Source organism: Mercenaria mercenaria, chromosome 4 (genome assembly GCF_021730395.1).
Source record: "Mercenaria mercenaria strain notata chromosome 4, MADL_Memer_1, whole genome shotgun sequence".
Taxonomy (NCBI): Eukaryota; Metazoa; Mollusca; class Bivalvia; order Venerida; family Veneridae; genus Mercenaria; species Mercenaria mercenaria.
Window position 1 is genome coordinate 5,523,174 of NC_069364.1, and position 27,298 is coordinate 5,550,471.

General features: G+C 35.5%; 3 protein-coding genes across 3 annotated transcripts; all 3 read right to left on the reverse strand.

Annotated features, from left to right (window-relative positions):
• Nucleotides 1-406: 406 nt before the first annotated feature.
• LOC123550882 (uncharacterized) lies at nucleotides 407-8,381 on the reverse strand. Its single transcript, XM_045339349.2, has 9 exons — nucleotides 8,192-8,381; nucleotides 6,921-7,675; nucleotides 6,579-6,692; nucleotides 5,651-5,803; nucleotides 4,681-4,902; nucleotides 4,229-4,341; nucleotides 3,327-3,469; nucleotides 3,075-3,178; nucleotides 407-2,694 (listed from the first exon to the last, which is right to left on the reverse strand). The coding sequence occupies exons 2-9, from the start codon at nucleotides 7,672-7,674 to the stop codon at nucleotides 1,907-1,909; spliced, it is 2,391 nt and encodes a 796-aa protein (XP_045195284.2). The 5' UTR covers nucleotide 7,675; nucleotides 8,192-8,381; the 3' UTR covers nucleotides 407-1,906.
• Nucleotides 8,382-12,332: 3,951 nt separating this feature from the next.
• On the reverse strand, nucleotides 12,333-15,372 carry LOC123553174 (C1q-related factor-like). Its single transcript, XM_045342918.2, has 3 exons — nucleotides 15,001-15,372; nucleotides 13,295-13,639; nucleotides 12,333-12,494 (listed from the first exon to the last, which is right to left on the reverse strand). Exons 1-3 carry the CDS (start codon nucleotides 15,314-15,316, stop codon nucleotides 12,373-12,375), a joined length of 783 nt encoding a protein of 260 aa, XP_045198853.2. The 5' UTR covers nucleotides 15,317-15,372; the 3' UTR covers nucleotides 12,333-12,372.
• Nucleotides 15,373-16,366: 994 nt separating this feature from the next.
• On the reverse strand, nucleotides 16,367-19,577 carry LOC123553175 (heavy metal-binding protein HIP-like). The gene is made up of 3 exons (XM_045342919.2): nucleotides 19,131-19,577; nucleotides 17,269-17,613; nucleotides 16,367-16,520 (listed from the first exon to the last, which is right to left on the reverse strand). The coding sequence occupies exons 1-3, from the start codon at nucleotides 19,444-19,446 to the stop codon at nucleotides 16,399-16,401; spliced, it is 783 nt and encodes a 260-aa protein (XP_045198854.2). The 5' UTR covers nucleotides 19,447-19,577; the 3' UTR covers nucleotides 16,367-16,398.
• Between the last annotated feature and the right edge of the window lie 7,721 nt (nucleotides 19,578-27,298).

The following is a 27,298-nucleotide window of genomic DNA, read 5'->3' on the forward strand; positions in this document are numbered from 1 at the left end:
GATATTATTAAGCAATTCTAATCAAACAATTAAACAGGCATGCCGAGAAAATGCTATTTACCATAAAAATCGTTTCTTTTATTCTCTATAAATATTAAGTTATGCCAATGAAATGTAATTTAAATGTTTTTCTGGTTTTTAATAAGTTTGAGAGGAAAAACTAACTGCTTGATTTAAAAATTCTACAATAGCATGTATGCATTTTTTCTTCTCTTCTTTAATAACCAAGGAAAAGTATATATCATTCTAAAGGTATCCCTGGATAAGCGAATGAAGTTCTTGAATTCTGGAGACGTCTTTAATTATAATATATCATTAACAAATGTACATTTAAAAGGAAATCTCATGAAAATTGCAAAATTATGTTTTGCAAAAAAAAAAAAAAAAAAAAAAAAAAAAAAAAAAGAAAAGAAAAAAATACACACTTTTTACTTGTGCTTTTTACTTTTATGACTGGTATGAGAAACTCCTAACATCAAACATTTTGCAATTTCTAATTCATCTGGTCTATACAAAACAGAAATGGAACTTTTACATCAATTTTCAAACAGATTCATTCGGAAAAACGTCTTATCCCGTAATTACGAGATATCATTATTATAAGAAAATAACCCTTATCACATTACATCGAGATCTATACTCGTTATGATGGCTTCATGTTTCGTACGAGAAAACATTTCGTTATTGCAATAATTTTTATCGTTTTTCAAAAACTTAAACGTTCGTATCGCGTAATTACGAGATATTCTGTCATTATTGCAGAAATCACCCGTATACACGTGTCATATGACTACGAGATCATTACATGACGACTTCATATCTCCTTTTTACGAGAAAATATTTCGTTATTACAATAAATAATATCGTTAATACATTGTATCGTAATGATAAGATCATTACGGCCAAATATTTTGGTGATACCGAAACATGTGAAACTTCAGGTCATTTGACTCCCTTTCCTTGTCCTTGTAGTAAAAAAAATGAATTTGCATAATAAATGTCTTTTATGACAAAAAAAATAAAATAAATAAATAGTAGTTTAACACAATGTTATGTCAGTACGCATTATAACTTTCAAAACCAGTTATCAACTGAAAAAGTTTTGCTTAATGACCGATGCACTTTGTTTTAATAACTGCTCAATGGGACTTCATACACCATGAGCTTGAAGATGGATTATCAGTTTTAGCACAATAAGATTGTATCTGTTTCAATACGTAATTTTGAACCAAAGAATACCAAACAAGTTAATTAAGTAAATCTAAAATTTTCTACTTTATTAAAGACGTCATAGGAGTATGCGAAAAATTTGACCTTTAATTACTATCATGAAATAAGTTTATTTTGTTGGGTGTAACATCATAGATAACGATTATATGTCATATGATGACTTTCCAACTTTTGATGATGATCCAGATGCCCCTAGCAGCACCATTTCAGGCATGGACGGGCCGCTGATTTGAACAACCTTCATCTTCCAACTGGATGGCTTCCTCAAATGACGGAATTCTACTCTTCAGCAAGTGAAAGTGATATTAAGCCAGTGGCCTAAACCATCCGCCGAAGAAGATATCCACTGTCATTAAGTATCAGAATAAGACCACAGGTATAACAAAACCGAATGAATACAATTGTAACATTAAAAATAATAGTATCAAAAATAACTTATATCAAACTCATAATTTACACATGTACAAAGATGTGACTGCGCTTCTCTGCCATCGACCTATAAGAAATGTATAGGCATGTGTGGTAATTAAGATTAAGGATTATGGAATTCACACAGATATAAAAATGAAAGTGTTTATATCTATCGCACACGGAGCAACAAAACAGAATAAAAGACATTGATGATGGAAATCCTATTTGTAAACGTGTCAATGGCACATAAGTTTGGACCATAAAATCACAAACTCAAATGTTCCATCTTTTGGCGTATGTCCCATAGGGTATCACTGACTTTCTCAAGCTTCTGGAGGTAATTTTGCTGCCGACAAACTCTTTCAAGCCTCAAGCATTCGGTTTCTATATCGTACAAAGTTTGAACATAGTTCAGACGGTCATCTGTCCCTTTGTATACCTTTGCCAAACATTCAAGGCACTCAACAGTTATAGTGTTATGTGGAAGGCTTTTGATGGATTCCTTTTTCAGTTTCATGGCTTCTTTTATGGTTTTCATACACCCTGCAAAATTCCCCTGGCGCTCTTGTACTTCCGCCAAACTGACAATTCTTTTCATTAGCAGAAACCCTTTCATCGAAATTTCTTTGCTAAGATTTACGCTCATTGCAAATGCTTCATGCGCTCCATCTAAATTACCAGCCTTAGAACAAACCTTCCCTCTTGTGTTATAAATAAGCGCTTCTGTGTCTTTCATTGGTATTTTTTGTTCCCTTATGAGTTTCATTGCCTCGTCTAACAGAGCATGTGCGTCGTCGTACCTTCCAAGCGCATTATAAGCATTTGCGACATTGCTTAATGAATAAATCAGTGATGTCACAGGCGCTTTAGACTTTCTCTTGATGTCCAAGGCTTGCAGGTGATACTCTAGCGCTTTAGCAGAGTCCCCCTTCTGGTCCATTAAGAGACCAATATTGTTTATTGTGGCGCCAATATTTGGATGACATTCTCCCAACTGAGCTTTACGGCGATTTAAACAAGTAATATGGTACTTTTCAGCTCTTTCAAAATTTCCTGTAAAAGAGAGTAAAAACTCCTTCATTTTCTGTGAAGAACAAAGCACATTCTACTTAGGAACACATATAGCGATATCTTTATGTCTAGGATCAATAAGATTTGAAAGGCCGTTTCCCTAATACCCTAATAATACATAAGCATTTAATGATGTGGAGTATTTTTCATTTATAAATGAAATTCTAGGTAAGTCATAAACACATAAAATTAATAAGTCAGGTGGCTAACTTTAAAAAGGTTTCAATGCAAAGCCAAATTAGATAATCACAAAGTTGGTAAATAGGTTCTGTTGTGATTTTTTTTTCAAAATCATTTTCAGAAAATTTTCCATCATACGTTTACGTGATAAAGTTTTGATAAAAAGTACTATAAATGTTTACCTAGGAAAGTGTGTGATATTCCCATACAGCTGAATGACTGCATTGCCAGATACTCGTACTCAGGTCCACCAAATAACGAGATATCAAGAGACTTCTTGTAATACCTATTTAATATCGAAAGTAATACTATCATTACCGATTTTAAAAAATATCAAACAACGTTCATAGACATATAACTACATTTCATATACGAAAACTGCCGTAGGAAAGTGTTTTCATTTTCAAAGGAAATATTGATATTAGACAACATACTGAATAGCTTCGTCGTTCAACCCTTGCTTGTGCATATTCCATCCCAGTTTCTGATAGACTGAAGCCAGTTGAATAGATTTCTCCATATTTTCCAACACTGTAAGTGCCGATTGGTAATTGTTAGCGCCATGTAAGAAATCACCCTGTAAAGAGAGGTGATGTTCTAATAAAGCTATGACTAGTAGGATGACGTAACGGACATTTTACTTCATTTATATCATTGCAATTAAAGTTATTTGTTTTGTCTTTGTTGGTTTTAACATCTCGCCGACACAGACCCCAGCTTTAATTACGGAGGAAGACCCCAGGTACCCCCATCCCCGCCGTGAATAAGTTCATCATGGGTGTGCACCTGAGTAGAACCACCGAGCTTCCGTAAGCCAGCATGATGGCTTCCCTACATGAAGCATTCAACGTCCCGAGTGAGGCTCGAACCCACATCGGTGATGGGCAAGTGATTCAAAGTCAGCGACCATAACCACTCGGCAACGGAAGCCCCTGCAATTACAGTTAGATTACTAACTAGTGGAAATATATTTGAAATGACTGTAATATAATTTGACAGTATATAAAGATAAGGCTAACTTCTTCAAAAGAAAAAAATAAATTGAGCAGAAAGTAGGAGAACGTAACCAGTTAAACATACTAAAATACGCTGAAAGAAATGACATTTTCTTAAATTTGAAATCACATTAAAGTTAAAATCATGCGTTTTCCACTGCATCAATAAATATCGTTTGACATTGTCCTAATGTGTTGGCTGTGTGTGTGTGTGTGTGTGGTGCACGCGTCTGCGTGCTGTGGGTTTCGTTTTGAGAAGGCTGCGTTTTTGGTGCGTGGCATTCCCTGTTTGATATTTGTCTTTGTTTTTTTTTATGTAAGATTGCAAAGGTTCAACTTACTTTTGTGTTGGTGGCCATACTGCCAACAGCTATATGTACAACCGCTTTATCTCTTGTTTTACCATACATATCTGTTAATCTCAGACACGCATCATAGAACGTGTCACTCTCACCTATAAACAGACGTGGATTGATTTCATTAAATAAACAGTTTACCTAATTAAGCCACATCCAAAATACTTATAATCAATCATTTCATCCTTACCAAAGACGAGACATAAAAGTAATCAACAAATAATCAACAGAATAACTTTTAAACATGAAACGTTCGGCACCTCACCAATGCAAAATCATTACAAATGGTATTTTTGTACAATTCCGTGAATCTGTTACTTATTTATTGCACTGACGTCTATAATTGTTTCATTTAATTAACTCTGCCTGAAAACATCAGAGAAATTATGAATTGGCATAAAGTTTTAATTATAAAGCAAATGTATAACAGATCGTACGCGACATGAATGTCTCAATGACAGGCGTGTATGAAGACACAATTTCTATGAAGAAATGGTACGTGTCCTCTCTAGTGTACTCAACATCTCCAAGAAGTTTCTGCAGATTTGGTTGTTCAACTGCAAATTCTGAAAATGCTCTTGTATATTCGTCTGTTCCCATTTGCTCTGATATCTTCTTCATAACATCTGTAAACACCTTGCAGTATTTCTTCCGCAACTCTAAAAGAAAAAAAAAACACATAAGAAATTTATGTGCAAGTAAGGCATTGAGCTCTAATAGCTTACTTGTTTGTGGTTTATGTTCATCTCAAGCCCACACAGCCAAATTATGTTTATTTGAGACTAAATATTTATGTCAGGAAACTTACCCAAATTTAAATCCATGCCGTTCTTTAATTAACAGGGAGTCAGTGGCACAGTACTTCACAGATTTGACTACAACGCCAGCGAACCTGGTTCGATTCCCGGTCGCGACTGATATTCCGAACAGTGTTTAGCTTGGGGTGATTTACTTAAACTGGTACACTGATGCTGGGGAGGTAACTATGTTACATGCCGTCCATTCCAAGTGGGGACTTTCTTTGACTATCCACGTTTACTTTACATTTATCTTTATAATGTCAAGCTAATATTAAAACAAATCTATGCCAAAACATCTGGTCCCGTTAACTTATTTGTAATTAAATATTAATGTTTAGTTCTAATCGAAGTACATGTAACAGAGACTATTGTTAGGCTTTTATCTATATAAACAAATTTTAGAACATTAACAATACCTGTTAACTTCTCTTTTTTTAAATACTTCCGAAAGTACTTAGTAACATGATCGAAACAGTTTTATTGCCAAAAGCAGTCGAAATATGGAAATAAAGAACATATAACGTCCGTTTTCAAAAAAAAACAATGTGTTTTAATTGTTTCCTTTGCATAAAGGAAGAGAAAAGAGAAGACGATTATATTATTTTACCAGGTAGATCTTTAATGGCAAAATTGGCATTTAATACTTCACGGAGGATCCCCTGAATATTAAAGCGCCTGTTTTCTGGATCGTAATTGAGCATGTGTTTTCTTCTGATAGGTATTATTGCAGTTTGTTTCGTCATTGCCTCTGTCTCAATACCTGTAATATAATCAGAAAATAAATAAGCTTCTGAAATGGCGATTTCTTATTGACACAATTAACTCAGAAACAAAACTAACTTAAGACTGTTTCGGTAGTTTCTGCTACAATCTTCATTGAACTACTGACTGTCGATTTGTCTCGTTCGACACTTTCCATGAAAGTACCGCTGGAAGGATCATAGATCCGTGACAGATAAAACGCACCCCTTAATCTGTTGTTAGCTTGCCTGATGTGAATTGTTTTTCTTGGTCTGACTTTTGCGAACGCCCCCCTCTTTGTCTTATATGTTGGCCACTTCCAACACCTTTTTAATGTTTGTTCTTTAATATGGTCTGTGGGATCTCTTTTGTTAAATACAGCCATTCAGACTGTGGAATTACTTTTCCTGTACTTGGCAATCTTTTATGTGATCTTTCAAATGTGTTCCAAATTTTTGTTCAGGAATTATGTAGACTTTATTTCATATATTAAGGCCTTGAGCCTTGAGAAATTATAGTTCCTCGTCCGCTGTAAGTATTTATTTCTAGCCCCATGCATCCGTTGTCTTTGGTTTATTTGTTCTGTTCTTCTAACAGAGTCCTTATGACCCTGGTTTTGCGTAGGAGGTGAAGTTTTCGTATTCATTAGAATGTGTCATCTTTCTATTCTAATCCATAGGGAGAGTACTATTAGTTTGAAATAAATAGGCCGACCTTTGGTTTTCCACTTTTTCTATTAAATTTGTCTAAACTTTGTTTAAATAATTTGAAAACTTTAAATAAAATGCACATACCAAGAAGACCGCCAGCTTCTTGAACATTAAAAGAACCAGGTATGTAGTCTAACTCTGTCAGGTGACTTTGAAACTCCCCGGATAATCGAAGAATAAAGTTTCTGTACACATCACCTAAAATGAAATTCATGTGTTTGTCGAAATTGAATGACATATTTAAGTCTTATACGTAATAATAGCTTTAGATTCATGTCTTCATGTGCTTTATTGTTATTCATTCAAATTGAATGGGTCGTGTTTACATGTTAACATTCATAATTATAAGATGTTAAGATATTACCAAAGAAGAATTTGCATTTTTGCTGATTTAACAAATTTCGTCAAAATATCGTGCTTACTGACCTACTCTGTCTTCCTCTGGGTAAAACTCGTTACTCAGTGTTTCCAGACGACATTTGCACAACAGTTCCACCATATCTGCCGGTGAAAGTAGTCCGTCATCTTCCTTCAGCTCAGCACCAATCATCAGCAACATCAGTGGTAAACCTTCACTGAGCTTGACAATAACATCACCGTATTCTCCGAGGTCAACATCAGGAGCAACTGTCTGTAGTAACTCTTTGGCCTCACTCGGGACCAACGGATGTACCTCGTGTGTGAAGAACCGAAACTGACTGAACTGGATGCGTGTGGTTGATGTAACGAATATCTTTATCTTGCGGCATCCCTTTACAAGTTTAGTCAGTAACAATAAAAACTTATCTTTGAAAGGACTTTCTATAACATTCTCTGCGTTATCAAAGAAAACCACAAAACCTTCATTCTTTGACGCGTGCGCAACAGCCGAAATTATTTCTTTGATCCACTGGTCTGTCTCTGTGGAATTAGGGTTTGGTTCTAGCCCAAGCAGAGCACATATATTAGAGTGTAAGGACTCTATACAGTCTATGTACTGGAGTTCTACATGTGTCACGTGACATTGTTTCGATTTTATGTATTCCCTGACACACCTTGATTTTCCAACAGATCTGATACCAAATATTCCAAACAGTTTGTGCTTACTCCAAGCTTGATCAAAATTGCGAAAGTCGAGTTTCCTTCCCACAAAATCCCATTCAGATACATCCTGAGTGTCTACCATTTCTGACATAGGCATGCTGTTTAAAATAAAGAATAAAGTAAGTTAGACAAGCATCTTGTTATATTTGATATATAATATGACATTTTAGTCAAATGATAATCAACAGATTTTTCTTTGATAAGATAGTACACGTAAACAGAATGTAGGATTGCAGTTGCTATCTTTATACGTACGAAGCGCTATGAATGGCGGAAACTATAGCCTGGTTCTATACATATGTATAAATTACATATCATATACTTAAGAGGGGAATTCATTATTATTTTAGATGACCAGTACTTCCACAAAATTTACTGTTGACAACAATTTTACACTGGTCTGTTTCTGATTCTGTTTGACTTTTCGTTTCGAGTTGTTTACAAATGAAATTAATTTTAAATGTGCTTTATGACCATAAACTACATTAATTTGTTAAATATACTACCTTTCAGGTATATTCAAAACGCTAATCCATGAAGTAGAATATGCGTATAAAATGTGTAAACCATTTAACAGATTACAAACTTTAATGTTTATTGTCAAATAAACTTACCTGATTATCTGTTTGTAGATCTTTTAATCTCTCCATAGGAAAACACACACACATACACACATTTAGAATAGATCAACGACATTAATAAACAACGTAAAATCGTTTCTATTCATTTTATTTTACTTCCGCTTTCGATTTACAAATAAAAAAAAACACGGTAATTTATCTTACACATACGACCATTTTGGATCAATAACACTGCGGAATACGGGAATTCGAAAACAGGTTGCTCGTGGCCGATCCATTTTTCTATATTAGAAAATTCAAACGTATTTTACATTGTATAATATGCTTTGACTATCATCGGGCAAGAGTCTATAATGATACGTCATCTCACAATATTAGAAAGTTCAAAGCTGTTTTACATTGTATAATATGCTTTATGGTAAGCTAACTACTTTTGGCGTTGTGTTTCATGCATTTTGTGAAAATTGTAAATGTTGATGCCCATATGGGCCAAACATAAGAAAATAATCTTGTAAACTTGTAAACTTGATGTAAATGGAAATGGTGACTAGGTGTTTCGCTGTTTTACTAATACCATGTAGATACATGTATATACAAATGTTTGCTTGTAAAACAAATACCTTACGTATCATACAATTGCAGTTCAACTCGTCTGGAAACTGGAAATGTGTTCCATAGAACAAGATTCAAATATGTCATGTATAGTTGAATCGTGGTTCCGATCGTTTCCGGTAAATGTATTTTCGTTTAATTATTTCTGGTATTACGTCTTTTTAGCTCACCTGAGCACAAAGTGCTCGGATGAGCTCCGTCGTCCGTCCATCCACACTTTCCTTTAAACAATATCTCCTCTGAAACCGTTTGGTTGAAGTTGATGAAACTTGGCCTGGATGTTCCTTGGGTGGTCCCCTTCTTAAATTTTTCAAAGAATTGAATTCAACACAGAGCTCTGATTGCCATGGCAACCGAAAGGAAAAACTTTAAAAATCTTCTTGTCCAAAACCGCAAGGCGTAGAGCCTCAATATTTAGCATGTGACATCATGATCCTCTATGAATTATTTTCAAATTATGCCCATGGGGTGAAAAGAGGCCCTGCCCCGGGAGTCACTTGTTATATGAGCTACATAGGAAATATACTTCAACAATTATTTGATCATATTTCCTAGACTGTTTAATTATAATTACCTGATAACCCCAAGTCATTAGGGGTCACCTGACTGTGACATTGACCTACTAACCTACTTTTCTTGGTTTTTAAGATACAGCCTTGAAATCTGGATGTCATGTACAGTTTTGCACACCGATCTTAAAACTGACTTTCAGTGACCATGAGTGTGACCTAGCTACTTTCTTAATATTTGAGCATCAGTTTGATATTTGAAACATGTAGCTCCAGAGCGATCCAGGGTCATCAAGACCCTCTTTTTGTTGGTAAGAGTCTCTTTAGAAAATGTCACAATTCTTGATTTGAAAGTCAAGATCTTGGCGGTTGGCCGAATTTTTCCTGCTGTATTAGCACTGTTCGGAGCTAATAATTTTCACAGTGTGTTTCGAATAAAGAGTTAGAAAGTTAGACAACTGTTTAAATACTGTTGAATAAATATGTGATATTATATAATGAATAGCTTAAAAACTATGTATTTTCGCACACTTTTTTATTAATATGAAGGGACCTACGTTGACGAATGGTTAAATAAGGCCGCTAACTTCAAATCACTGATAAAATAGCGCACGGAGGGGCACCTGGGGTCTTCCATCACAATCTAAAGTGGTAAGTTGCCATATGACCTGTATGTGATATCATATTATATGAATAGCTTTAAAATATATCTTTTTGGACATTTTTTTTTCAAATAAAGGGGGCCTACGTGGCCGAATGGTTTAGGTCGCTGACTTCAAATCACTTGCCACTCACCAATGTAGGTTCGAGCGTCGCTTGATAACTCAATCTGTAGAAACCCTCCATCTGGCTTGCGGAAGGTTGGTAGTAGTACGCAGGTGTTCGCTCGTGATGAAATAATGCACGGATACCAACGCGGACACTGACACCGGTAAAAGGGAAACAACATTTTGAAATAGCGGAAAACATCATGGTTCTGGATTACCCTATTATGTCTTTCAGAGGCTCCGTAAGAATAAGTATTCTTGTAATATGATATTTGAAACAGGAGCATAAAAATCAAATATTCTAATTCTGGTGATTTTGGTAATCAGAAATGGACGTCATATCTTTTTTTTTCCAAACACTCGTTGACCACATAGTAATCTATCGCATTAGGTACCTGAATTAATGGTCCGTCTGTTATCAGTTACATGCTAGATATGGGGCAAAGAACATATTCTGCTGAGATTTTATCGTTAGTTCTTTAACTAAATACTAAAGATGGATTAAGTAACATATTTTATAAAGTAAGGTGGGATTTGGCGGTCTTCCGTAGCAATAGTGTTATGCATGACAGAACTACTGCAAAATCACGTGCAAGTCCAATGAGGTGTGAAGTCAAGAAAAGACAAAAATGATCCTTATAATTTCAAAACAAGTACTTCTGGTGAGGCCGTTTTACAAATCTTTATCAGTGGTACCGAACGTACAATTTATTGAAGTATAAAGGATCACGTGATCTCTTTGGGCCTGAATCTGCCCTTATCATGGAAAAGATATAACTTTATTGTTATATTGAAATAAAAATACAGGTGGCACAGTTAGGATTTGTCACCATTACCTTGACATTGAGCTATGGACATGGGTTTGCGCGTGGTACGTCGTCCTGTAATGTGTAAGGTTAATGCTAAATAATATCAAAATTCGTTCGTGAATAGAGTCAAAGATAAGATATGAAACACTATTCTTGTTTGGATGTTGTTAGGAATAAAATAAACGTACATATATAAACAGAAGTTTGTGTATAAGTGACGTGTACAGTAAGATTCTTTGGAAGTATAGATTTTAACCAAGCAGGGTAATTATAGCAGATTTGATTTGAATGTTTCTGTGAGGTATTGAAATATGTAAAACCCCTTACAAACCCTCGCACTGGCTCAAGAAGAACTCTAGATTATACATAAGACAAAGCGACAGTATACGTCAAATATCTACAAATAGATGAAAACGGGTCAAACTCAAAGTATCTATAGATCAACTATATGCATCAAGTGTAGCGCATAACAATACTGCGGTAAACGCCGAGGATAGCGGATAAGTCACGCCTCACTTATGGATGTGTTTAGGAGGCAGTAAACAGTTTTCTGAGCTCTCGGCCTAGAGTCGCCTACCCAACTTTCAAAACCTCACACAAAAGTCTGTAACCACACACCTGAAATAAAGTTATTGCAACATTAACATCACTGTATGTCTATCGTTACAAACCATCTGCAATACATCTCTAATATCTAGTTTTCTGTTTACAAGACCTGAATTTTGTGCTCTCCCGGTCGCGGAGACTGATGATGAAAAAAGCTAAATTTCCCAATTTTCAAATCGCTGTAGAAAATTCCCTGCAAATGATAGCCCCAACTGCTACTCTGTTCCATACTCCAGTAACACTGTAAAATCTGAAAATAAGCTCAAATATATGTGCCATCCGTACCGTTTTTTCACTATTCCAGGTTTCCTGAGGTCCCTGCTAAAATGACAACCCCACTTTAAGCTAGCTCAGAGGAAGCATGTATACGCTCCTGCAAGTCATTACGTCATACTATCAAGATCAAGGCTACTAAACTGATTTTCTTTAAATAAGTGAAACTCAATTCTAGCCGATGAAACTTTATTTCTAATAATTATTATTATTTTAAACTTCAAATATCCACTTCAATCCGTAAATTGCCTCTTATTTGTAAATTTGACCCTGGCCAATTCGACACTAACAGCTCAAAACTGTTTACTGCCTCCTTAAAACTACGCGAACAAAAAAAAATGTAACCGGACCTGACTGTTTTGTATTTTTAACTGTATAGTGTAGATATAGATTTTTTTGCTTGTTTGTTATAAAGCATTACATCTGAAAAAAGATGCTTTACAAGTATGAAATAATAACTATAGTAGTTCTAACAGAAAATGATTATGTTTGCTTTTAAGTCCTTGTTTACATTATGTTGTAATAGAGTTAGGGTTGAAATACATTCGGACAATAACCGGCCTTAATGGTCAAGAGAATAAATGAACAAACGACTAGAAAGAGTTTTGTAAGTAAGTGTTTAATACATCAAAGTGCATTCAACCGACAATAGAAGCTGAATCCATTTCAAATTCTTGTATCAGAAATCCACCGAAACTTGTGTATTTAGTGCCCCAATAAGCATCATCATTTGCCTCATTTTGTACGGATACATCATCTCCTGTAAAATATAACAAAAACTGTTTTTAGGTGTGAATAATTCTATATCAATGTTCAAACTGTTGTAAACATTTACGCCAATGTTCAAATATTTGCATATATTTACGTCACTGTTCAAAGATTTGGAAATATGTACGACAATGTTTAAATATTAGCATATATGTACGTGTACGAATATGTACGTCACTGTTCGAAGATTTGCAAATGTGTACGTCAATATTAAAACATTTGCATATATGTTCGTCGATATAAAAACATTTAGATACATGTACATCAATATTCAAACATTTTGTATATATGTACGTCACTGTTCAAACATTCGCAAAACATGTATGTCACTGTTCAAACATTTGTAAACTGTACGTCACTGTTAACATATTTGCAACAATGCACGTCACTGCTCAAACATTTGCAAAACTGTACGTCACTGTTCAAACATTCGCAAAAAATGTACGTCACTGTTCAAACATTTGAAAACATGTACGTCACTATTCACATATTTGCAACAATGAACGTCACTACTCAAACATTTGCAAAACTGTACTTCCTTTTTCAAATATTTGCAACAATGTACGTCATTGTTCAAACATTTGCAAAACTGTAAGTCACTATTCACATATTTGCAACAATGTACGTCAATGTTCAAACGTTTGCAAATATGTACGTCACTGTTCCAAACATTCGCAAAAATGTACGTCTCTGTTCAAACAATTGCAAAACTGTACGCCACTGTTCACACATTTGCAACAATGTACGTATCGTAACAATTTCTACATCCGTTAATATTCAAAACTAGCATACCCTTTTTGAGAGTTACAACCACCGTTTGTGCACCTGAGCCGTGCCTGCCATCTGTACCTCGTCCATTTAGTCTGACAATTACGGTGCCGTTGACTACGACATCCGCCCAGACCTCTCTGTCTTGTCTCGACAATACACTGGTCGTTATAAGATAGAGGCCACTGACAGGGGCGACGAACACACCTTGGTGATTGTTGTAAGCATTACCGAAATTGGTGACAACGTCCTCAAATACGATGTTTTGTTGGGCACCAAGATGATCCAAAGTGGTTTTGGTGAGTGTGGCGAAAAAGGCCACCGTGTTATCTGCATATCTTTTTATCTTTGAGGTAGACTTTAAAGTCCCTGGAAAAAATATATACCTGTTATTATTATGAACAGAATTAATAATAACTTTACATTCTGTGTTTTATCTTTAAGAATCCACCTTAGAAACATGGGATAAATTTTGTTCACCGATCCGAAGGTTGCACTAAAGGAACCTCTAGAATGATTAAACACTGATAGAAATTCAGACTGTTAACTGAAATACACCCAGTCTCACCAAATAGAGTCATTCATTCGCACACAAAAGAACGTCATCAAACTAGGTACCCCTATGACTCTATCGACAATACATGTGTATAACTGTGTCCCTCTTTCCCTCCCCTCCCTTCTCGCCCACTCTTTCTGTACGTTTTACTTTTCTTCCAAAAAGACTCCTTTCTATGCAAAATTTTGTTTCATATGACAACGGAAAGGTACACCATTGTTTTTGAGCTTTCATCCAAATGTCTTCATTAAGTGATCTATATGCATCGATAGAACTTTGTTTTGTATCTTGACGGAGCAAAAATTCGAAAACAAGAACATGATTAACATCTGAAGCAACATTGTCGCCGTTAAAGGTATTCTTCTTCGGTGGTAGGTCTTCCAAAATAGAAGAGAAAATTTTAAATGCATTTGTTCAATACTAATTATTAAAAAAATATATTGATATTAAACAGTCATGTAAAAGAAAATGGGCAAGCCGTGGTGATCATTATAATTTTCAAAATTTTAAGAAAGAGACTATTATATATATATATATATATATATATATATATATATATATATATATATATATATATATATATAGGAGATCATTTTGGGAAATCAGTTAAAATATGTTCGGGAGATTATCGAATATCGTGCAAGTTCGACATTAGAGTTTGATGCACGATGAATGTTGAATGTTGTTTCAAATCGACAGTGGAGTCTGTCGAATGTCTGACACCGTACAGCAGCCTCACACAGGAACCTTTCGAGTGCCAAATATCATGTCATCTAAATATTTGAGCTTGGCAAATGTGGAATGCCGTGCCAACTCGAGATTCAAACTTTTATGTTGTGTCAGCTCGACATCGGATGTTTGAGAATGACAAATGTCTTTTCAGTTTGACTTTTGGACTGGGTGAATATTGAATGCCAAGCAAGATTGCCATTAGTTGTGGACGTTTTTTTTTTCAGCTCGACATTCAGTTCTTGTAGTGCCACATCGACATGAGACATGCGTTTGTATCACTTTATGTTGTATCATAATGTTGATTTAATCATGTATTTAATGTTTAATATGTACCTATATAAAAAGAACATAAAAATACAAGTCGATCAATTGTAATGAAGTTTTTGAGCTTAAGTGTATCTTAGTTATGGCTAAATTACATGTAAAGATAAAAACGATTTACTTTTCACTGTAGTAGGTGTTTTGCTCTTGACTTCTCCTGTTTGTCGCGGCAGCTCTTCAAGTCGCTGAATCTTCTCCGCTTGTTGTGATATAACGTCTTGAAGATCCTTAATAACCTCACGTTGTTTATCTAGGTCCGATTCAAGCCGTTGATTCAATAAGACTTGATTTTCTGCAAAGTTTTCCAGACGACGGACGGTTGCTTTGAGACTGTCAAATTCATCACAACTAATCTGGATAATCTCATCCGCACCGCCTCCACAGATTCCATTGATTATAAATGTTGCAGTGAGAAAAAGTAAGATGTATTTACACATCTTTTCTCATTAGCTGTTACAATTGAAATATTCCAAATATATGCATGAGAATAAGAACAGATTGTTATCTTACCTACATAAATATATACAATTTCTAAATTCCTTAATGATTCGTATACCAATGATTCGTAAATTATTTCAGTTATGAGCTAGATAACTTCAGGGATCAGGCAAACCACTCAGTGTTTCAAACTAACAACCTTCAACTAATGATCATCAGCTCAAACCCGTACAGGCTGGAGATGCTATACTTGACTGGTCTTTTGTTGAAGTTCCCATCAGAATATGTCTTTGAATTAACAACATACGAGTCCTATCGCATAGATATTCAGCCTATCTCTTCTTAATTGAAGCTGCAACTCAATATGATTGCCCTGACTACTGGATGCTCAGCGACTATATGCTATAACATATAGCATTAAACTACCATATAGATATGACCGCAATGCTTTGTCTGTTTTTACCAGCTTACTTATGGTAAAAATAACTTTTAGTAAGCCAAGTCGCTAATAAGACGAAATACCAGTAAGTCTTTTATAGTGAATATGATACAGTTTTGCTTGTATCAAAATGTCAAAATAGAACAGGTTTTGTAATACAGGACAGGTAGAATAAGGAAAGGTGCAATATTTTATTGATCTCTATTTCCTACGCTAAATATAGTGACAATAACCGCACCAGTATCTTCAAATCGATGAAAAAGGATAAAACTCACAGTATCTATGTGTTTAAAAACTGTACGAACAAAAAAGAAACCGGACCTGACTCTTTTTTATTTTTAACCTGTGTAGTGTAGATATAGTTAACTTTTGTTTGTATGTTATAAAGCATTACATCGTAAAATAGATATGCTTTTATGAATGGATAATAACAAATTCTTCATCAAAATTACCCCTAAAAACTGAATACTAATAGTCCTACCAAACAATGATTACGTCTGCTTTGAAATCCTTGTTTACATTGTCTTGTAAAATTAGGGTTGAAATAATGCACCTTCAGACAATGACCGGCCTTAAAGGTCAAGAGGTCAAGAGAATTAATGAATAAACGTCTAAATAAGTGTTTAATACATTAAAATGCATTCAACCGATAATAGAAGATGAATCCATTTCAAATTCTTGTATCAGAAATCCACCGAAACTTGTGTATTTTTGGCCCCAGTAAGCATCATCATTGTGCGTATTTTGTATGGATACGTCTTCTCCTGTAAAAATATAACAGACTCTGTTTTGAAGTGTGAATATTTGTACATCAGTATTCAAACTGTTGTAAACATTTACGTCAATGTTGAAACATTTACATATGTTTACGTAATTGTTCAAATATTTGGAAGTCTGTACGTCAATGTTCAATATTTGCAAACATGCACGTATGCAAAAATGTACGTCACTGTTCAAAGATTTGCAAATATGTACGTCACTGTTCAAAGATTTGCAAATATGTACGTTACTGTTCAAAGATTTGCAAATATGTTCGTCACTGTTCAAAGATTTGCAAATATGTTCGTCACTGTTCAAAGGTTTGAAATATGTACGTCACTGTTCAAAGATTTGCAAATATGTACGTCACTGTTCAAAGATTTGTAAATATATATGTCACTGTTCAAATATTTGGAAATGAGTATGTCAATATTAAAACATTTCCATACATGTCCGTCAATATTCAAACATTTGGATATATGTACATCAACAATCAGACATTTGCAAAAATGCACGTCACTGTTCAAACATTTGTAAATATATACGTCAATATTCAAAAATTTGTAAACGTGACCAAAAGTTAATAAGTATTTCACTATTATAGTAATAAATCATGAACATGTGGGCCCAAAGTTGTATAGTTTTGTTCTCTGTATTTTTTTAGATACAGTAGAGTTTTACAGTACTATGAAATTCTTTGTTGCACTGAAACGTAACGATTTCTACATCCGTCAAGATTCAAAATTAGCATACCCTTTTTGAGAGTTACAACCATCGTTTGTGCACCTGTGCCGTGCCTGCCATCTGTACCTCGCCCATTTAGTCTGACAACTACGGTGCCGTTGACTACGACATCCGCCCAGAACTCTCTGTCTTGTCTCGACAATACACTGGTTGTTATAAGATAGAGGCCACTGACAGGGGCGACGAACACACCTTGGTGATTGTTGTAAGCATTGCCGAAATTGGTGACAACGTCCTCAAATACGATGTTTTGGTGGGTACCAAGATGATCCAAAGAGGCTTGGGCGAGTGTTGCGAAAAACGCCACCGTGTTATCTGCATATCTTTTTATCTTTGAGGAAGACTTCACAACCCCTGGAAAATATTATTAATGTCACTATCATGAACAGACTTTATATCATTAAGAATCCACCTTAGATCATTTGGGAAAAGTTCTGTTAACCGATCCGAAGGTTGCACCAAAGGAACCGCTAGAATGTTAAATACTGAGCGAAATTCAGACCGTTAACTAAAATACACCCAGTCTCACCAAGTAGAGTCATTCATTCACGCGCAAAAGAACGTCACCAAACTAGGTACCCCTTTGACACTATTGACAACACATGTGCATGACCGTGTTCCTCTTCCCCTCCTCCGCCTTTCTCCCCCACTCGTTCTGTACGTTTTAATTTTCTTCCAAAAAGAGTTTTCTCTATGCAAAATTTTGGTTCATGTGACAACGAAAAGGTACACCATTGTTTTTGAGCTTTCATCCAAATGTCTTCATTAAGTGATCTATGTGCATCGATAGAACTTTGGTTTGTATCTTGACGGAGCAAAAATTCGAAAACAAGAACATACGACAGAATTTCTTGTCGCGTTCGTGGATTATAATTTGTGTTCTTGCGTCATCTGCTTTCGTCTTTTCCCCCGGCAACGCAATACTACAGTAAATCAGAAGTTTGACCGACTAACCAGTAAAGCATCATAGTCCCTCCCATTAATAAAAGTCTTCATCATTGACGTTGTCATCATCATCATTTTCATCAGGGTCATCATGACGATCATTAATTTTGTCACTGATTATCATGATAATTACCATCTAAAGCAACATTGTCACCGTTAAAGATATTCTGCTTCGATGGTAGGTCTTCCAAAATAGAGGATCAAATTTTAAATGCATTTGTTTAATACTAATAAATTAAAAAAAAATATTGATATTAAACAGCCCTGTAAAACAAAAGGGACTAACCGTGGCGGTCATAATATTTTTCAATATTTTGGGAAAGAGACTATCATATATATACAGGAGAATATTTTGGGTAATCAGAAAATGTTCCGGAGGTTATCGCATATCGTGCTAGTTCGACATTAGAATTTGATGCACGATGAATGTTGAATGTCGTTTCAAATCGACAGTGGAGTCTGTCGAATGTCTGACACCGTACAGCAGCCTCACACAGAAACCTTTCGAGTGCCAAATATCATGTCAGCTAAATATTTGAGCTTGGCAAATGCGGAATGCCGTGCCAACTCGACATTCAAACTTTTATGTTGTGTCAGCTCGACATCGGATGTTTGAGAATGACAAATGTCTTTTCAGTTTGACTTTTGGACTGGGTGAAAATTGAATGCCAAGCAAGATTGCCATTAGTTGTGGACGGTTTTTTTCAGCTCGACATTTAGTTCTTGTAGTGCCACATCGACATGAGACATGCGTTTGTATCAATTTTTCTTGTATCATAATGTTGATTTAATCATGTATTTAATGTTTAATATGTACCTATATAAAAAGAACATAAAAATACAAGTCGATCAATTGTACTGAAGTTTTTGAGCTAAGTTTTATCTTAGTTATGGCTAAATTACATGTAAAGATAAAAACGATTTACTTTTCTCTATAGTAGGTGTTTTGCTCTTGACTTCTTTAGTTTGCCGCGGCAACTCTTCAAGTCGCTGAATCTTCTCCGCTTGTTGTGATATAACGTCTTGAAGATCCTTAATAACCTCACGTTGTTTATCTAGGTCCGATTCAAGCCGTTGATTCAATAAGACTTGATTTTCTGCAACGTTCTCCAGGCGACGGACGGTTGCTTTGAGATTGTCGAATTCTTCGCGACTAATCTGGATAATCCCATCCGCACCGCCACCACATACTCCATCGATTACAAATGTTGCAGTGAGAAAAAGTAAGATGTATTTACGCATCTTTTCTCATTAGCAGTCACAATTTTAGTGAAATATTCCAAATATATGCATGAGAATGAGAGCAGATTGTTATCTTACCAACATATATATGAATTTGTTTTCAGTACAAATAGAGAAAAGAATGGAAGGGAAATGCTACACTATCGGACCAACTTAGGCATAGAGAGGTTGTCAAGTCTTCTACTAAATAAGCACAATCTATCATTTATCATAGTCACATGATATGTTCAAATACAAGCGATGTGAAACTTGTGTCAAGCTCACATCCATACCATTCATTGAGTGCAGTGATACCAGCTTAAACTCTACTTCTGAAACAAGTGATATGGCGAAAAATTGATGTCAGATGTTGCCTCTATATCAAGAGTAGATCTAATACAGTTTTAAATATCATTTTCAAATAGAAGGGAAAGTGAATCGTTATCAAACTTTAACTTAATCTTATCTAGTGAACAAAACACATCATTTACAATAATTCATTAGAGGCCATGAATTCTCAATTTGAACAAATCAAAATACAGCTAAATAAAAGCTGATGCGACAAATTGAATGCAATATATACAAGCGATGTTCATACAGTTTCACATGTGGAACGATACAGTACGTAGTAGCAGAAAACACGATAATAGATTCACGCGATGTTTATATCATTTTTACATTGATGTAGTAGAAGCAGAAAATCTGAAAATAGATTCACGCAATGTTTAGACCATTTTGCACATTATTCTAGTAAAACAGTCAATCTGACGATAGATTCAGGCAATATTTAAACCATCTTACACTTTGATGTTGCAGAAGAAGTTAATCTGACAATAAAAACACGCGATGTCTTGACCATTTTACACACTGATGTGATAGAAGCAGGAAATCTGACAATGGATTTACACAATGTTTAGACCATTTTACACATTAAGCAGTCAATCTGACGATAGAGTCAGGCGATATTTAAACTTTTTTTACACATTGATGCAGCAGAAGTGGTAAATCTGACAGTAGAAACACGCGATGTTTAGACTACTTTACACACTGATGTAGTAGTAGTAGTTTATCTGACATTCTAACACGATCCGCAGCAGTTGCTATATAAACATATAGCGAAATAGCCTATACATGAATCTACGATAAAATATAGCTCTTCCATTCCGCCCTACGATTGTAACACGACTGAGATTCTACTCTGCTTCCGTTATATACCGACTAAATACTCGACTTTTTCAGTGTTATGTAGTAGTAATAAAAAGTACATCAAATTTTCTGAAACAAACAATATCTAACTGATGAATTTATTTGTTTATATTTTACCGTAAGAATATGTTTCAGCCCGGTAAGTTTCAACTTCAACACCAGTGCATCTATGTCTGGTCGTGTGTGTAGTTTACAATTTCTGCGTTGTAGGCACCACAAATGTCAACTAGATTCTACTTTGACAGTAAATAAATTATAATTAATTTTCCAATCTTCCAGACTCAAGTTTTTACGTGTTTATATGCCGCCGCAATGTTCTGGCGTGTATGTTTCAGTGCCATCATGTAGGTGACGTGTACTATTTTTAGAAACTGCATATATAAACCTTGAATTAAGTATTTACCTCTGATTTCTATATCCGACCTTTGATGTTATTGAAAATAACATTTTCACGGCAATAACTACTTAATACTTTAATTAAAATTTACTGAATATCGGAAAATTCCGTTTGATGCAACGCTTTCCATTCGTGGGGAGGTTTTTATAATAGCATATGGCCAGCCGAATGACAATCGCGCTAAAATGTAGTGCTGTAAGATGCGAAGAATTTACGTGGTTAGAATCGAAATAATAAATATGTTCCAATAATTTTATCAGTTAATAAAATATGGGCAGTCGTTCGGATGCGAATATTAAATCACTCGTGCTACGCACTCGTGATTTAATTATTACGCATCCGAACTCCTGCCCATATTTTATTAACTGATAAAATATAGGCACATATTTATTATTTCTTAAGTAAGGGATATAGCAAACATACATTTAAAAAATTCGTTATGAGTTTGTGATTTATGATTGCACTGTCCTAGCCATCAAGTGTCCTAGGAATATTAATATGCATGCATTACATTGATAGATGACTGTCTTCTGTAGCAAACAAACTTTGTAAACTTGGTATTAACAAAACCGTAATTGGTCAATTATATAAATACAAATTACTCTAAAAGTACAAAATTACAATTGAATATAATTTTGAACACTACACACGACATGGGTAAAATAAGGGATCTAGAAACTAAACCCTTATTTCATGCCGTGTTATTACATATCACATAGTTTGAGAGAAACAAATAAAAGTAATACAAATTGTCAAGTAAAGAGAACTCAGGGGTGGGGGTGGGGGGGGGGGGGTGGGGGGGGGGTGGGCATAAAATTGTTTGATATATCTGCTCAAGAACTTATTTATAAATATGTATTGAGCTCAGCCTCCCAACCTTGCACCCTAGAATTACAAACTCAACAGTTCCATCGTTTGTCGTAAGTCCCATAGGGTATCACTGATTTTGTCAAGATTCAGAAGGTAATTATGCTGTCGACAAACCTTTTCCAAAAGCTTTACGGCTATAGAAACAAGTTATGTGGTACCTTTCGGTCCGCTCAAAATTTCCTGCAATTGATAGAAGTTGAATTTTTACTGTCTGTGTACTGGTAAATTAACATATGAATGAATTTTTTAATGTCGTACTTCTTAATCAAAACATTTCTCTTACACGATACATGGTCTATTTGGAACGGCTGTTTCAGTTCCTGTGTCTACCGCTGGTAGGTTAAATAATAGTTAACCAACCTTCTGCGAGATGAAATTTCAAGACCTGAATTTTATGGGGATGTTGTTTGACCAAACTGTTTTGAGACAAATCGCATGTTAAATGTTCAACTCTTTTACAGCTGTACGCTACGCTTTGATCTTTGATTGTCTCTGACGGAAAAGGGGTAGGACCGTATTATAGGCAGTTTTTAAATCTAAATTAAGTGTGTTTCCCTTGATGCTCTGTCTTCTGCAAAGGCATTGATTACATGCGTTTTTGGTTGTTAAGGTTTATTTTTCATATAAATTTACAAAAGCATTTTTTGTGTTTTACATGCTATGCTTTTTGTTGCCATTGTGTGTGTTAGTGATTCACCTGTCGGGGATTACTTTTATTTACACTGTCATGTGACTTTGGAACATGGTGTGGCTTGAGGGTAAGAGTGAGGCTAGGTGCACACCATAAACCGTTTCCACATGGAGGTTTTGCCACTAACCGTTCCAAGGCGGTACCCCTCTGTGTTCAGGTACTATGCAAGACAAATGAACCTCTGAAGTTGAAAGATACCATATTTAATGGCTCTTAAGCTTTGGAGTAAATGTTTTCATATTTAGAACACCAGTGACCTTGACCTTTGATCCCAAAATGTATAGGGGTCATCTATACATCAAGACAAATACACCTGTTAAGTTTCAAGGTCCTAGGCGAACCCTTTCTCTAGTTATTGAGAAAAAACCATTATCAATGTTCAGGTCCCTGTTACCTTTACCTTTGTCCCAGTGAGCTCAAAATCAATAGGGGTCATCTACACATCAAGACCAATATACCTGTGAAGTTTCAAGGTCCGAGGTGACACCCTTCTCCAGTTATTGAGCGGAAACCATTTTCAATGTGCAGGTCCCTGTAATTGTTGACCTAAGGACCCCAAAACAAATAATTTCTAGGTCCTAGAAGAAACTCATTTCAAGTTATTGAGCGGAAACCATTTTCAATGTTCAGTTCCCTGTGACTATAACCTTTGACCCAGTGAGCCTTAAATCAATAGGGGTCATCCACATCAAGACCAATACACATGTGAAGTTTCAAGGTCCCAGGTTAAACCCTTCTCCAGTTATTGAGCGAAAGCCATTTTCAATGTTCAGGTCCCTGCGACCTTGACCTTTGACCCAGTGACCCGAAAATCAATAGTGGCCTTCTACATATCAAGATTAATATACCTGTGAAGTTTCTGTCCTAGTCCACTTGGTGATATAAATGAAATTTGGAATCAGTCGTGTAAGTAGTTATCAAACTATATTCATTTATATTTAGGAGAAGCAAAGGTAGTTTGATATAAAGTCAATCCAAAGTTACCTACCCTAATCATATGAGGCAACCCGAAATACTTAATTTTAAATTAATAAATTTTATGAGGATTGGTGAAGAAAGAAAGATGCTAGAGTGTAAACAATTTAAAATAAAGCAATTTTTGAAATTCAAGGGCCTATAACTGTGGTGATACTTGTCCAATCCAGCCCATAATCGAACTTGACCAAGATCTTAGAGTTATACACATTCTGTATAAATAGTATTAGAACTGATGAAAAAATAATATAATAAGAGAGAAGACAATGTGAAATAAAGCAAGTTGTGTAAATCTAGGGCATATAATTCTGACCCTACTAGTCCGATTTATTCATAGCATAATCTCATCCAAGATCTTATAATTATAGACATTTTGTGTAAATATGATCTGAACTGGAGAAGAAATGAAAGGGCTAGATTGTAAACTAAGCAATTAACGGCACTTTTTTGTAAAATCAAGGCGCTTAACTCTAGTCCTTCTATTCTGATTTCGCTCAAAATTAAACTCTTCCGACATAGTAAACTCACAAACACTCTGTATAAATATGATTAGGATTGGTGAAGAAATGAAGGTGAAATATAGCATTTTGTTCTAATTTAAGGGCCAATGACTCTTTACGTACTGGTTCAATCACGCCCATGATCAAACTCATCCGAGATCTTGTGACAAAGATAATTAAGAAAGCTTTGGATTGATGAATGTGGAATGTGAAGTGTGGACGGACGACGGACATCCATCGATCCTAGTAGCTCACTATGACCACTTCATGCCTGGTCAGGTGAGCTGAAAAAGGGTTTTATTTTAAAATCATTGATTGTTCGACATTGAATCAAATTTGATAAGTTTATTGACGTAAGACGAAATGTTGGTTAGAGCAATCAAAGAATGTCGAAGTAACGAAAACACGAAAAGTGGAAAACAGCTTTCTTGTCGTGTGTTCGCTTTTCGACATTCGAGGCGAATACATGAAGTAACGAAACAAAGGCGAAATAACGAAATTTTAGAGGCGAACACACGAACTTTTGTATTAATCACTTTTCGTGTCGACGGGTATCAAAACTTCGTGTCGTCGCCCTTCGTTTGTCGTGTCTTCGTGTATTCGCCTCGAAAGTCGAGAGGCGAACACACGAGAAATAAGCAGTTTTCGATCTTTCGTTACTTCGACCCGCCGACACGAACACACGACAAATGTGCTATTTCGTCCTTTCGTGTATTTGCCTTCCGGTAGCATGCGCATAACAATTACACATATGCTGTTGAAATGAATATGCTATCTAAATAATTCGTTTTGCCATTTATAAGATAATATTTGTCCTAAAACGAAAGCTAATTATTTATATTCCATAAAAGATGTCATTGTGTAGATAATTTATCACTAATATTAGATTTACATGTAGGCTACATACATTAAGCTTATTACACCGACCTGAACTTTGAGAGCTGTCTAGATAATGGGTTTTACCATTTATACATACATGTATTTTTTCTCAGTTTATGATAGAAGATGTTTCATATGCAATAAAACATGTTACTCTTCAAGTATTTCAGTTCTGGTATAAAATTCATATATGAGCCGCGCCATGAGAAAACCAACATAGTGCATTTGCGACCAGCGTGGATCCAGACCATGCTGTTCGCTTTAAAGCCTATTTCAATCAGAGAAACCGTTAGCGAACATCATGGATCCTGATCACAATGCGCGGATGCGCAGGCTAGTCTGGATCCATGCTGGTCGCAAACGCACTATGTTGGTTTTCTCATGGAGCGACTCATATACATTACGCCCCATATTTCGCCATTATTATAGTGTCGGCGGGTCGAAGTAACGAAAGGTTGAAAACAGCTCAGTTTTCGTGTGTTCGCCTTTCGCTTTCCGAGGCGAAAACACGAAGTAACGAAACATTGAAGGCTAAATAACGAAGTTTTAATACCCGCCGATACGAAAAGTAATTGATACAAAAATTCGTGTGTTCGCCTCTGAAATTTCGTTGCGATAGTTAATAAAATATGTTAAAAGATCCTTTGGAAGCAAAGAATGCGACCAAGAATAATAGCAGACTCGGTCTGATTGAGTCTATTCATGAGAGGTAATGAAATGAGCAAAACCTCTCACACCCCCTAACACCGGCTTAAGCGGAATTGTATTACACATAATTTTGAATAAAGTATTGTTAAAACATTAGCATAGTATTACCCTTCTTGAGCGCTAGAACAGCTGTTTGTGCACCGGTTTAATGTCTGTTATCTGTACCTCGCCCATTTAGTTTGACAATTACTGTGCCATTTACTATGACAGCTGCCCAGAACTCTCTGCTTTGCATTGACCTCAAACTAGTTGTTATGAGATAGAGTCCACTGACAGGCACGACGAACACACCTTGACGGTTGTTGTAAGCGTTGCCAATATTAGTGACAACGTCCTCAAATACAACGTTTTGATGGAGACCAAGATGATCCACATTTGACTGGGTGAGTGTTGCGAAAAATGCCACGGTGGTATTGCCTCCATTTCGTTTTATTTTTGATGAAGACATTACTGGCCCTGCAATGAATTTGAATATATTTTATTATCATCTGTATACCTCTGTATACATTGACCAAACATTCAAGATGGTCAACAGTTATATTGTTGTGTAGAAGTTTTCAAGCACTCAGTATCATCAGTCTGACGTTCTAGTATTTGTGTTAAAGTGACAATTCTTTTCATTAGGCATTTCGTCAAAATGTCTATGCTAAGTTTAATAGCAATAGCAAATGACTCCTATGCGTCATTTAAACCAGCGTTTGCAAACACATTCCATCTTGTGTTATAAATCAAAACTTTTCTATTGCTTCGTCTAACAGAGCATGCACGTCGTCGTATTTCCCTCACACTCTGAGTTCATGGGTTTATCAGGTAAATCAACTACCAATTAAGAAGCCTTATATCAAGGTTCAAATCATGCAGTATTATTGACAACAGTATCAGCTGACGGCTAACAAATTTATAAATGTCTATATTAAATGTAACGTTCTTTCACAAATCCCGAGACCAATCTATAACCAATACAAACATAGCGCTGCTTGAAACTTACTTACTTATTCCTGAACAATAATCCTACGAATATTACGTAAACTGATTTCCCTATACTACTGAAAAACTGCATTGGCACAGATTCATACTCAGGTCCACCATACAGTGAGAAGTCCTAGGCCTTCCTTTAGGTTGAGATATATGTAAAACGTAAGTTATATTTAAACACAGTGCATACAGTAACGTAGAAAAATGTAAATCATAATAAATACAATATTCTACTAAAATATCTAATATATCTTATAATATTCCACAACGCAACTGAAATATAAGCTATACTTTAGACGATAGAAGTAGAATAAAACTAGACATGTGTAATAGAGTTCCGCTTAAGCCGGTTCTAGTGGCGTGAGAAGTGTACGTTCCACATTTCATTACCTATCATAAACAGACTCAAACAAACCGAGTCTGCTATTATTCTTCTTGTTGATTTGTCCAAAGTCTTTACATATTTATTACTATCACAACGCCGTTTGCGCTGTAAAGTCTTACCGTACTTAGATCGTTTGTTAATTGGTCTGGATCATGATATTTTCTTCTTGTTGCATCTTTACTCCAAATGATCTTTTAACAGATTTTATCAGGTAATGCTACATTGCATAAGTTTGAAAACATACTGAATAGCTTTGGTGTTAGCCCCTGTCTGTGCAGATTCCAACC